We start from the raw sequence: 13,463 nt of genomic DNA on the forward strand, positions 1-13,463 counted from the left end.
TACCACAGATTCCGACAAAAAACCAGAAAAGTTCTTAACTTGTAAGGAATTTATGCATCATGTATGAGATATATGAATATGCAACAGGCCATTGCTTTTAAGGTTATTCCTTTGTTCACAAGGTATGCTTTCCATGACTTAGTGTCCGAGAACATCCGGACGTCCGTAGTTCTTTGCTTTTTATTGTCTTGTAATTGCCTTAACTCTAAACTTTATTACTCTAATTGTATTACTATTTTTATAACCCTTTTATTATTATTAGACTTTTAAAATTTTAAAAACCAAGTGATTGGCGTTTTTCACATTATCTATGATATGTTAATGATATATGACTTATATATGTTAATGTAAAATATATCTCAAACTGATATAAATGGGTATAGAATTAACTGAGTGCATAGTTCTGGAAACTAAGTAGTTTGGGCTGGAGCTTTGGATTGGAAATATGCTCAATGTTTGTAAAATAATTAGTGAATTAAAACATGAATTATAGAAGACATCCTCTCCTATGCATGGTGTAGTATAATAAAAAACTGATTAAATGCTTACTAAAAAGATATCTACTTTAGATACAATTTTCTAGAGCTCAGTCACACCTGAACACTTGCTTCTCTACAGCAGACCTGTACAACAAATTTTGTCCCTGGTCCAGCTGGGCAGCAAACATCCTGTTTCTCACAGGGCTCAGAGCAGGCTCTGAAGCAGGCAGTTGTGAGCAGTGGTGTCTTTCTGGGCAGGAAGGTTGGGATGAAGCTCCCAGCCCTCTGCCCAGCTGGGTGCCAAATATGGGCAGGGGGAGAGCCACACTCAGGACGAGCAGCTGGATATGGGTGTGATAAAAAATTTCTCTGAGGTGCAAAGTTGTCCTAGGGTGACCTTATGGTGCTTGTATCCCCAATTGTGTGTTCTGTTTATGTTTGATATTATGTTCTGTGCTTTCAGAACTGACTCTGAAAGTGAAGGTTTGTTTTGTTATCAGCCAGCTCACCTCCCCCATGGTCCATTGTCTAGAAGAGGCTAGTGCTGGCTGGCTTGGCTTTGCTTGCTTGCTTGCTTTTGCTGGCTTGCTTTGCTTGCTCTTGCTCCTGCTTCTGCTTTTGCCTTTGCTTTTGCTTGTTAGTTTAGCTAAGCAGTCCAATTTTTTCCCTGGACTGTTTTTTTTTTTCCTTTCCTTTCCCTTTCCTGAATATCACTCCAACCTGCTCCGGACTGGGACATGGGAAACACTGAGGAGCACCGAGAGTCTGCGTTTTGTGATCTGCAGCAGCCATCCCCAGCGCCAGAGAGCAATCCCCAGCACCCAGACCCAGGCCGATCATTCCCAAGAGAGACTCTCTGGATTTGTCATCTCTTCAGAATGGTGAAAAAGTATTTTTGTCATCTGGTATTGTTCATTTTTTGGTGCTAGGGAGTGTTTTGTTTGTTAAATAACAGTTTTTTTTCCACTCCTCTCTGAGAAAATTCTGCCCAAACCAGGCGGGGGGGGGGGGGGGGGGGGAGTGCTGTGTGGGTTTGTTTTCTGGGGGTTCCTTCCAGAGGTTTTCTCCCAAATTTGCCCTAAACTAGGACAAAAGTCAAGAAAAACTCAATCGCTGTCTGCTAATTATCCAACAGCACTGAGGTTCATGCCTAGAAAAAATCTGAAAGGTTTTCGAGAAGACAGATGAAGCCTTTGCAGCGCTGTTTATTCCAAAACAACTTCAGACTATTCATTGGCTGAGATGTGGAATGAGTCAGCAAGACTCATGTGGAATGAGTCAGCAAGAAACTCTGTTGTAAACTGAAGTAGAAGAAATCTTGAGAAAAATTGCTCATAAGAAGAAATTTCTTGCTCTGAATCTTACTGCTGTGTTGTAGACTAAACAACCATTAGTCATCTACCTGCTTATGCAACCACAGAATAAAATGCCCTTGATAGGAGGAGACCAGGACATGGAAAATGCCATTCCACTTTTTAAAAGGGATTTGAGGAATCATTGATTTTACCATCTCTATCAGGCAAACATAAGGTGTTGCTGCAGCTCTCTCCACAGAGAGCAGCAGGCACAACTTTCACAGGTATTTTCCCTGGGAAGGCTGTGAGGAGATTAGAGAAAAGAATGAGAAACAATTCTTATCTTCACTTGCTGCACCTGCTGTTGTGCACATGTGGAATGTGTTATGGAGATTTGTTTACCAAAGGGTGTTTTCCTTATTTGCCACTAGTGATGGTATTTGGATTTCAATTGGGTCTGTCTGTATTTGACTGTCTGTAAGAGTGATGAGTTTCTTAATTAGTATAGTATAGTATAGTATAGTATAGTATAGTATAGTATAGTATAGTATAGTATAGTATAGTATAGTATAGTATAGTATAGTATAGTATAGTATAATAACGTGATTGATTCTGGAATCAAGGACTCAATGCTAATTATTACCATCATGAGGATGCCCTGCTACAATAAGCAGTGGACACCTGACACTGGGTGCAGGCTAGGCTGAAGAACCAGGACCCTAATGGATCCAAGCCAAGTTTGCAGCCGAGGCTGAACATGGGAGGGTCTGCTGACCCCTCACAGAAATCGCATCTGGCAACTCTTCGTGGAGTTGCAGGCTGGGCAGAACCACCTTGGGACCCCGCTGGGACCCTACTGAGACCCCACCGGGACTTCATCAGGACTTCCCCAGAATGCTGTCAGACCCCTACCAGGACCCACAGCGTCCCACACAGCCTGCTCATAACTGGACACCTCCTGCTTCCCTGGAAAGGTAACACTGACCTTTCTCCACATCTTCCTGGAGAAGATCTGTCCATTGGGACTGCATTTTGGCCCCATAGCCTAGAGGCTGGGGTTTGGAACAGATCTCTCAACAATTGCACCACCCCCTACCCAGGGTAGACTTGCAGTTGGGAAGAGATGCCTGCAGAATTGGGCATCCAATTTTCTGTGTCAGAAGAGGACACCCTTGATGTGTGGAAATTTCTGGCTCGTCATCACAGTCTCTGTGTGTCAGAAGAGGTTCTCTGGAAGTTTTTAAGTTGGGTGAAAGCTCATACTTTCCCCAAGGATGTGGTATCCTCCCTGGATCCGCGGGTCTGGGACTCACTGAGTCTCTGTCTTTTGGGGGAACTCAGGCAAGGTGGGAGATCACCTCGGCAGCTACCAATGTGGTCACTGCTTTCCAAAGCAGTAAGGGGCCAGACCCCATTGGAAAGCGAACCCACCTTGGTAGGCACATCCCAGTCGGGCTTGGAGGAGCACTTCCTTTTGGGCAGGTGGCCTTCAGCCTTTCCACCGCAGACATCTGGGAACAATCCTTTCACGGACAGCCACCGCTGGTTCCTTCCCCCGCCGCACCGCGGGGTGGGGGCGACACTGCCCACTGAGCACTCGAAGCAGCTCGCTCCGGGCTTCTGGCACATGTGCCGAAGTACCGAAGCCTTCAGCGGCTCCACTTTCGCGGTCTGCAGTTATTCCGAACGGAGCTGCGGTCGCTCCTGCCCCTTTGCCTTCGCCAGCACAAGAGGGACCATCGCCTCCTCCTCCCCGTGTGGCATGTGGATTGGCCCCGCCGCTGGGTTCCCCCACCCTGCACCACAGGAGGGGGCAGAGCCGCCTCTGCCGCCAACAAGGGGGGCAGCCGGTTCTCTGACAGCGGCCAGCAGTCCTGTGCTGGAGAGCATGTCTAGCCCTCCTGTGCCGCAGCCTGAAGCCAGTGCATCAGCAGCGTCGCCCGGAGCGCCGGCCGGGGACACCTTTTCCACCGACTCCACCAACTCCAGCTGGCTCGGCTCCCATCTGGGACGTGACCTGTGGCACCACCCCACCTTGCTGCTCCCGGCTGCCTCGCCCCCTGCTGTTTCCCTCGGGTTCCCAGGGAGCACAGACAGGGAGATGACAACAGTGAGCATCAACAGCCTGTCCCTCGGCGGGGCGTGCCCTCACAGCTGGGCACCAGCCCGTGCCGCGAAATCTGGAGATCGACATTCCTCGGGGACAACACCTTCCCGCTCCCGTTCCCGGGATGGGAGGGGTGGGGTCCCAAGAAGCTGTGGCTTGGTCGATGCCTGGGAGGGGCGGGGCAAGGGCGAAACGCCAGGGGGGTTGCCGAGACATTGGCAGCGTGGTGAGGGTGGGCGGTCAAGGAAAAGATGGAAGTGAATCGCCCATCTGGGGATGGGCATGGGCTGTGACCCCAGATCCAGGGGCCCCAAATGATACCAGTACAAAGCTGGGGCAAGGGAACAAGCCGAATGAATCTGGGCTCAGCAGCAGGACCGGGTCCCCCGCCCACTGGGTCTGGGTCCCTTGGCTCACCCACCGCGGACTGGTCCCCTGCCCTGCTCATCGTGGCAGGGTCTGTTGTGGTTTGAAAACAAAACCAGTGAGAGGCTCCAAATCAGAAATACAATTTATCAGGAAAAATGAAAAAAGAAAATAAAATACATGCAATAATACAAAAGAAAAACAACACTGACAGAGTCAGAATACAACCTGCCACCCTTTTGGTCAGGGTGTTGGTAGCAGTCCATGTTGGAATGGCTGTAGTCCTGGAAATCCAGCCGGAAAGCCTGAGTCTGGTGTCCCAAAACCCCAGATTATATCCAGTTAGGAAGGCTTGGCTTCTCCCTCTGGGTGGAGCATCTCACAATGGGATGCTATAGCTCTTATCAGTCATGCAGTGGCATTCAATAGCCCACTATCAGCAGATGTCCTCCCTGAGGGCGAACTGGTTGTGAAAGAGATAAGGAAAACTGCCCACTTAACAGAAGACAGCTGCCATACAGATGGCAAATGGAATACACCTTGCCTTTCAATCTGGCACAGGGTCCTATTGAAGTGATATGTGGAATAAGTAAATAGATTCCACAACCTGGGGTAGTTATGAAGTGGGTATGTATTGTCAGCACCCGGCACAATTGAGATGTCTCTCCAAAAACTTGTACCGGGCACTGACAATATATATTCAATATATTCATAACTACCCCAGTTTGTGGAGTCTGTTTATTTACTCCACGTATCGCTTCAGTTGGCAACCACAAAGGGACTGCTCTGCTCACCCGCAGGTTCGGTTGAGAGCAGACGCCCTCAGGTGCCGCGGGGCTTTTTCCTGGAGGGACTCTGCGCCTCGGCAGTACACTGCGGGGAGCAGACCACAGCCCCTTGCGACTGTGGACAGAAGCAGTATCGATTAATTTATTTTCTAAAGGTTGGCACTGATAAGTCGCATTAAGATGTTTTTGCACGCAGTTTTACCCAGGGGCTTGCAGGCAGAACGCCACCAGGGGTGAGACCGGTGGTGGGCGATTCCCCCCCCCGCCCCCCCCCCCCGCCTGATAGAGAGGCTCAGGTGGGGAAGAAATCGTCATTTCAGTGTAGTGTGTCCCAGTTTCGGTGTGGCGTGTCTGTTACGTCCGGACGTGAGCACCTGTGTGTGTAGCTGTGAGTGAAACGGCGAGGCGTGGCGTGCCAGCCCTCAGCCGGCAGTGCCTCACGGAGCAGACTCCCTGATAGCGCAGCGAGTGCGCATGCGCGGCACGGGCCGCCTGTGGCGAGCTGGGGGAGCGCAGCGCGGGGCTTAGGCCGGGCCTTAGGCCGGGCCTTGCAAAAGCGCTCTGGGCGCGGCCTAGCTGATAGTGCAGCTGGTGGGCGCGGGCACCAGCCGCGCTTTGTGGGGTTGCTTTGAACGCCGCTAGCTGATAAGTGCAGCTAGTAGGAGCGTGGTACAAGTTGGGACTAGCAAACACCACTTACAAGTATCGCTGGTTGGTAAGGGGAAAAATCCAGCTAAAAGTAACCAGCGAGCCCGCCTGGGCTAGGAGTTAAGTGTTTGTTGTGCGAGAACACTGCCCTTTAGTGCTAGAAGCTGTCATTGGGAGATCCTTTGCGTTATGGGGTTTGCAGCTAGGTTCTTGTTACAAGTGAGTGGCGATCTGCCCACAGTGGCTGCAGAACTTCAAGCCCGAGCCGAGAGAGCCCGGCCTTCGAGACAGGCTCTACACAGGTGGTTTCAGCTTTGACCAGGTCAGTCTCTTCATCCATCAGGAGACTGGGTAGTCATAGAACGGAAGGACGGAGGGAGAGACAGAGCATTCTTGGGAGGGATATACCAAAGTTCAACAAGTTGCTGTCTAGCCTTTGACTGGGAACAACCGCCAGTCGAACGGGCGCTGAGAAACCCCTTGAGGTGGGGTCTAGAAGGATTAATCCCCTGTTTCGTGTGCGGATTGACAATCTTTTGCTAAAGCCGGAGTAGCACACAGTTTGGGTTTTCCTCCGATGCTTGAAGTGTCAGAGGAGGTGGTATTGTATTTCATATAGGCGGAGATCCACATGTCGTGCGTGTACCCCTGAATTACTGAGATACTATAACCCAGAGGTTGCACAATGTTATATGTAGTAGCTATAATTCGCACCATTTCTAATATGATATATGTGATATTGAATATTTGTTTGTATTAGGATTCCCTCCCACCCTCGCAGGCGAGACCGGGTGTATATATTAGAAACTGATTTACAAATAAGAAGGTCTGGGGAGATACGGGAACCCCAGGTGCTGATCGTTCGCATGAACGACCCGAGATGGATATCATGGAAATCCTTGGGCAGATACATGTGAATGCAGCGTTCCCATCCCGAATTCCCGTAAATTTCATCAAGGGATTCAACAAACTCTGGACACTGAATTGTTCTCGCTCATCACCAAAAAAGAAAATTTTATTAACATATGGACTCTGAATAGAAGAAAAGACTGATTGCTGAAATCTTGGCCTCAGGCGGAATTTTCCCTATAAAAACCCCTTGTGCCAGAATGGAGGTGTGTGGGCATGGAGGAAAACCTCTGCTGAGGCTGACTCCTTGTTGCACACCCAGGGCCGACCCCGGGCTCGGCTCTGTTCTTTCCTTGTGGCTGTCTAGATAGAATTTGATTGCAAAATAAATATTTTATTTTTTCATATTAATTTGGCTGGACAAATTTTCATTTATAACAAACAAGCAAGGTGCGAAATAGTGAATTTAATCTGTGGGAAAAGCCACCTAGTACCTGAAACATGGGATGTTTGAAGAAGACTGGGAAAGGATGAAGGAGTGGTACAGCCTTAATATTAAAAGGAAGAACTAAGGAAATTTTTTCTTTTCTTTCCTCCCCAGTGGTTTGGATTGAACCCTTAGGCATTCATAAATTTATGTGGGACTGGGCAAACAACAAATTAACAACAATTGATGGTTAATTAATTAATACAATAAAATTTTAATAATAAAAGTATTACTGATTATTAATTTAGCTATAAATATTTTAATTTAGTCATTTGTATAACTATAATTTTTATTATTATTTTAATAATTATTAATTTTGTTTTCATAACAAAAAATGTTTTTTTCCTTTTTATCTGTGATTATATTTGAACACTCAGAACTGAATAAGTTTGCTCTAAAAGACACAATGGGAGCAAAACAGAGTAAGGAAGTATCTATGGCCACCCCACTAGACTTTCTTTCCACTGGAAAGAAATAGGAGGCAAAGGGGGCATGGAAAATAAGTTTAATCAAATATTGCTCCCATTGGTGGCCACTCTATCACCTAGAGGAGGGGCCCAGATGACCTCCTAGAGGTACATTAGAATATAATATCTTGTTACTGCTAATGTCATTTCTACAGAGAGAAGGGAAATGGGAGGAGGTTTCCTATTGTGATATGTTCTACTCCCTCCGAAATAACCCTGATTGGCAAAGAGACTGCAGCATCAGGGCTCCCTCTGACCCCCTTGTTCTGGTTCTTGAAAAAGAAAACAAAAGCAAAATGGGAGAACTCAAATGGTGCTGCTCAGCCTGTAGCATAAGACAGAGGTGCATCAGAACAGATAAAGTTTATCGCACAGCACTAGAGGGACAAGAACGAGATCTAGGCAACCTATTTAGCCCTCACTTGAGAGGGCAGGGGGGGAGGGGTGTAAACTTGGGAAGGACATCAGCACCACCTACACCACCTCCTATTCCACCTGTCCCACTTACGCCCCCCATTCCATCTATTTCACCTATCCTACCTGCACCTCCCATTCCACCTATTCCACCTATCCCACCTGCACTCCCCATTCCATCTATTTCACACATCCCACCTGCACCTCCCATTCCACCTATTCCACCTATCCCACCTGCACTCCCCATTCCATCTATTTCACACATCCCACCTGCACCTCCCATTCCATCTATTCCACCTATCCCACCTGCACTCCCCATTCCATCTATTTCACACATCCCACCTGCACCTCCCATTCCATCTATTCCACCTATCCCATCTATTCCACCTATTCCTCCTATTCCTCCTACTACTTCTACTCCTACTCCTTCTCCTCCTTTGGAGAAGACACCTGCTTCATCCCCTCCAAGCAGCCCAGTCTCATCCCAAACCAGAGGACAAATATTACAGGCCCCTGTACAGGAGACAGTAACACCAGGTGGGGAAAGTTAAGTTAAGGTGCCCTTCTCCATCCTTGATTTGGAAGCATGGGAAAGGGTTGCGGGAGATTACTCTAATGACCCAGGGAACACTGCTAAACATCTATGATACATTATGAAGCAACACAATCCAGACTGGGGTGATCTCCAACTGTTATTAGATGCATTCACTGAAACAGAAAAACAGTTGGTTTTAAAAGCAGCAGGGGATCTGGTAGCAGACCACTTTAGACAACAACAAGTGGATCTAAGGGAACACTTTCCACTTCAGGACCCAGGCTGGAACCAGAACCAACCAGAAGAAAGACAGAGGCTAAAGAAGTATCAGGATTGGATTATATTGGGAGTGGAAAGAGCAATACTAAAAGTATAAACTGGTCAGCTTTATATACTATTAAAGAGGGACCCTCAGAATCCCCCACAGAGTAGCTAGACCACCTGAGAAATGCAATGTGACACTATACACCACTGGACCCTGCATCTTATGTGGGGATACAACAATTAATTAATCTATTTTGGGGACAGTCCACAGGGGACATTAGGCACAAACTCCAAAAAATCCGAGAAGAAGATGCACACAATTTAGAAACTTTACTGGGGGAGGTTTGGAGGGTCTTTAGCAACAGGGAAGAGGGGCATAAACTTGGATAATAAATAAAGGGATGAAAAACTTAATAGCAACAGTGCAGAAGGAGCGGAGAGAAAAATGTGAAAGTGGGCAGGGGCCATCCAAGCTAGGCCCTCCTCGATTAGGCAGAAATTACTGTGCAAACTGTAAGAGACAGGGCCATTGGAAGAAGAACTGTCCAGAACGGAAACAGAATGGTCAAGGGAATCAAAGGGGAGGGGTGGTTGCCCACATGCAGAAGGATTAGGGGGAACCAGAGGAGACTACCCCAGCAGGCCATCTGAAGCTGGGGGAAGTGGAGAAAGAAGTAAAATTCCTAGTCCATACTGGGGCAATGCACTTGGTTCTAAATACAGCCTTGATGCCCGTAGGGGATGATTATGCTATAGTTATGGGATTGACTGGCCAAACTGAAAAGGCATTTTTCTTTAGGCCGCTGAAATACAAACTGGGAAAGCAGTGGAAGATCCACAGATTTCTATATATGCCCAATTCCCCTGAACCACTTTTGGGCAGAGATTTGCTGGGACAATTACAGGCAACCATTACATTTAAAAATGGGGAGGTGACTCTGGAAGTAAATGATCAAAAGTATGTAGAAGTATTGAGTTTGATATTAACCACTAGCAAAGTCACAAGAGGAACTGAAATTGATGAAGAGATAATGAATCAGGTATTCCCTGGGGTATGGGCCTCTCTATACGCTCTCCCTATACAGATCAGACTAAAAGAGGGAAAGCAACCTGTCAGGGTTAAACGGTATCCCTCGAGGAGGGAGGATAAGGAAGGGATTAGTCCAGTAATTGAAAACTTTTTGCGTCTAGGATTATTAAAAGAATGTCAATCTGATTTTAATACTCCTATCCTACCAGTTCGCAAACCTGATGGGTCATACCACTTAGTACAGGATCTGCGAGCCATGAACAAGGTAACTGAGGATCTGTATCCTGTGGCAGGCAATCCCTACACGTTATTAACTTGCTTAACATCTGAACTAACTTGGTTTACCATTTTAGATTTAAAAGACGCCTATCTTTTGCCAGCCAGAAAATTTTTGCATTTGAATGGGAAAGTCCTAAAAGCGGGTGAAGAGCTAACTTACATGGACCAGACGCCCACAATTATTCAAAAACTCACTCACTTTGTTTGGAGAACAACTTGCAAAGGAATTAGAGACCTGGGAAGCCCCTCCAGGAGGGGAAGATGTTACAGTACGTAGATAACATCCTGATAGCCACACAGACAAGGGAAGCGTGGTCTAGATGGCAAGCCTCTTGAACTTTTTGGAGCTCCAAGGGTACTGGGTATCAAAGAAAAAGGCCCAAGTAGTAAAGCAGAAAGTAACTTATCTGGGTTACAAAGTCAGTGCTGGACAACGTAGCCTGGACCAAAGCCGGAAGGAGGCAATATGCCAGACCCCAAAACCTCAGACTGTAAAGGAACTATGAACTTTCCTGGGGATGACAGGGTGGTGCAGGTTATGGATCTATAACCACGGACTGTTTGTTAAACACTTATATGAACTGACTGCAACTGAAAGCAGGGACATCCAATGGACAAAGGAAGCTACGCAGGCTTTCAACCAACTGAAAAAAGCTCTCATGTCAGCTCCAGCTCTGGGATTGCCAGACATGAGTAATGTCGCCCTGATTCTTAAGTTTTTCTAAAGCCTTCTGAGTTTACATTCTATTGGAAAACTTTCCCACACAGTTTCTGTAAATAACATATTGTTTTGCATTCCTTCATGGGGGTGAAGAAACTTGATGTACTAGTGGTTTGTCCAATGTCTTTGGAGAGGTGGCCCATTCACTCTCCAATCCACTGTCACCTTTGGAAAAGTATAAAAGTTGGAGTCAGAAAATAAACTTGCTCTTTTACCTTGCAAAGTGGCAGGTAGCTCGCATTGTGCTTTCTCGTGTCCTATAGCGACAGAGTAAGCCTTTGCTTTGGTTCTCCCATGAGAAGCAAGGAATCGCCTTGGGACTATTAGCACAGGACCTCAGCCCGTACTGAAGAGCAGTGGCTTACTTCTCTAAGCAATTAGATGCAGCCCCTAAAGGGTGGCCTGGGTGCCTCAGAGCTGCTGCAGCAGTTGTACTGAACATCCAAGAGGCACGCAAATCCACCCTGGGCCAGAAAATGACTGTGCTAGTGTCCCACACGGTGTCTGCAGTGCTAGAGGTGAAAGGCAGGCATTGGCTTTCCCCACAACGGTTCCTGAGATACCAAGCTATTATGGTGGAGCAAGATGATGTAGAGATATTGGTGACTAACTGTCAATCCAGCCTCCTTCCTCAGTGGAAACCAGGGAGAATGAGTGGAACATGACTGCCTAGAGATCATCAAGGCCACCTATTCCAGTTGCCCTGATTTGAAGGACAGCCCTCTCGTGAATGCAGAAGTCTGGTTCACTGATAGAAGCAGTTATGTCACCAGTGGAAACAGCACACTGGGTATGCAATTACTACCTGCAAGGAGGTAATAGAATCTGGGGCCCTGCCAATGAATACCTCTGTGCAAAAGGCCGAGATAGTTGCTCTAACTCAGGCTTTAGAATTGGCAAAAGGGAAAGAAATAAACATATACATTGACTCAAAGTATGCGTTTGGAATAGTGCATGTTCACGGAGCCACTTGGAAAGAGAGAGGACTCCTAAACTCTCAAGAGAAAAATATTAAACATGCATCAGAAATACTGCAACTTCTGGAAGCAGTCCAGTTGCCAGAGAAAGTAGCAATCATAAACATTAAGGCACATCAGAAGATAAACTCAGAATTAGAATAAGAGAATGAGCTGATGGATAGGGAAGCAAAAAAAACCAGCAAAACTGAGGTAATGACTGAGGCAGCCCTGGTTCCAGACAGGCAACTTTCCCTTGAAGGTAAACCAAAACACAACAAATTAGATGAAAAAACGATCCATGAGCAAAAAGGAGACTATAAACAAGAGGAATAGGCCACCATAGAAGGAAAATAAGTTATTCCCTCCTATTTATTATGATCCCTAATAAGGGAGGAACACCAGAAAATACACTGGGGTAGTGATGCCCTATATAAATATCTAAATGAAAGGATCATAGCTAGACGTTTATCAACTGTCAGACAAGTGACTTGACAATGTGACCTTTGCCTCCAGATTACCCCAAAAATATTCCCAAACCAAAACTTGGCCAGACTGGGAAGGGTCATGGGCCAGAGCAGCAACGGCAGGTTGATTTCACGTAATTGCCAAGAAAAGGGGGGATATAAGTTTTTACTGGTGCTAACAAATACCTTTTCAGGATGGCCAGAAGCTTTCCCCACCAGGACTTCTAAAGCTCGGGAAGTAACTAAGGTATTGGTACAGGAAATCATACCACACTTTGGAGTCCAGGCCACAATCTCCTCACATAGAGGACCACATTTTATTGCAAAATTAGTACAACTAGTTAGCCAATACTTGGGCATAGACTGGGAACTTCACACCCCATATAACCCACAATCAAGTGATCAGGTAGAGAAAATGAATCATTTGCTCAAACAACAAATTGTACGAATGGGACAAGAGGCTAATTTATCATGGCCTCAATCCCTCCCACTAGCACTACTGTGGATCCGAACCAAACCCAGGACTAAAGAAAAGCTGAGTCCCTTTGAATTGCTTTATGGGACACCATATGGGGTGCACAAGGGAATGTCTACCCAAGACGTGTCACTAGCCTCTTATATGATCGCTCTAAATAAACAACTTAGAGCAATTGAGAAATATGTGACTGGAACCCGGGGCACAGGGCTTGCTGCACCAGTACATGACATACAACCTGGAGACTATGTATGTGTTAAGTCTGTTACAGAGAAGGCCCTGGAACCACAATGGGAGGGACCGACCAAGTGCTCCCTACCACCTTCACTGCAATCAAGATTAAGGAAAAAACACTTGGATCCACCATAGCCGTGTTAAGAAAGCTCCAGAAGCCATTTGGAGAATAACACCAGGTGATAGTGAACTGAAACTGAAATTTACCCAGACAAAATGAATGTATCATTAATTGGAAGATGTTAGAACACGTGGGCATTCTGACTTCACTCTCTAGAACTCATGGAATCCTGCTGAAAGAGAACTGTCATGATGAAACCTCTGCCATGGTACAAAGGGCATAAGAAAATGCAAATTTCTGAAGCTTCTTGCATAAAGAACAATGCCTAGGGATGCAAAGAACCCAGATAAAGAAGCTTCCCTGTCTCCAAGCCTATCAAGACTGACAGACATACTCAGATAAGCATCAAAGGATCAAAAGCGCACACACAAAGGATAACAGTTCAAAAGTTCAACCATGAGGAAGACCACAATCTTCAGCCTCAAGAGACCACCAGAGACCCCCTGCAGGACCACCACAGCAAACCATGCTGTGAAGGCCA

The 13,463-nt window shown here is 46.5% G+C and overlaps 1 protein-coding gene across 1 annotated transcript; it reads left to right on the top strand.

Moving 5' to 3' along the window:
• Positions 1-1,789: 1,789 nt before the first annotated feature.
• On the top strand, positions 1,790-6,943 carry LOC121470960 (uncharacterized). Its single transcript, XM_041720261.2, has 2 exons — positions 1,790-6,005; positions 6,444-6,943. Exon 1 carries the CDS (start codon positions 2,898-2,900, stop codon positions 4,140-4,142), a length of 1,245 nt encoding a protein of 414 aa, XP_041576195.2. The 5' UTR covers positions 1,790-2,897; the 3' UTR covers positions 4,143-6,005; positions 6,444-6,943.
• Positions 6,944-13,463: the final 6,520 nt, after the last annotated feature.

The sequence above is a fragment of the Taeniopygia guttata genome, chromosome 20 (assembly GCF_048771995.1).
Source record: "Taeniopygia guttata chromosome 20, bTaeGut7.mat, whole genome shotgun sequence".
NCBI classification, from domain to species: Eukaryota; Metazoa; Chordata; class Aves; order Passeriformes; family Estrildidae; genus Taeniopygia; species Taeniopygia guttata.

Excerpts from the sequence above, each read along its gene's own strand:
- LOC121470960 (XM_041720261.2), top strand. The coding sequence starts at position 2,898 with ATGCCTGCAGAATTGGGCATCCAATTTTCTGTGTCAGAAGAGGACACC.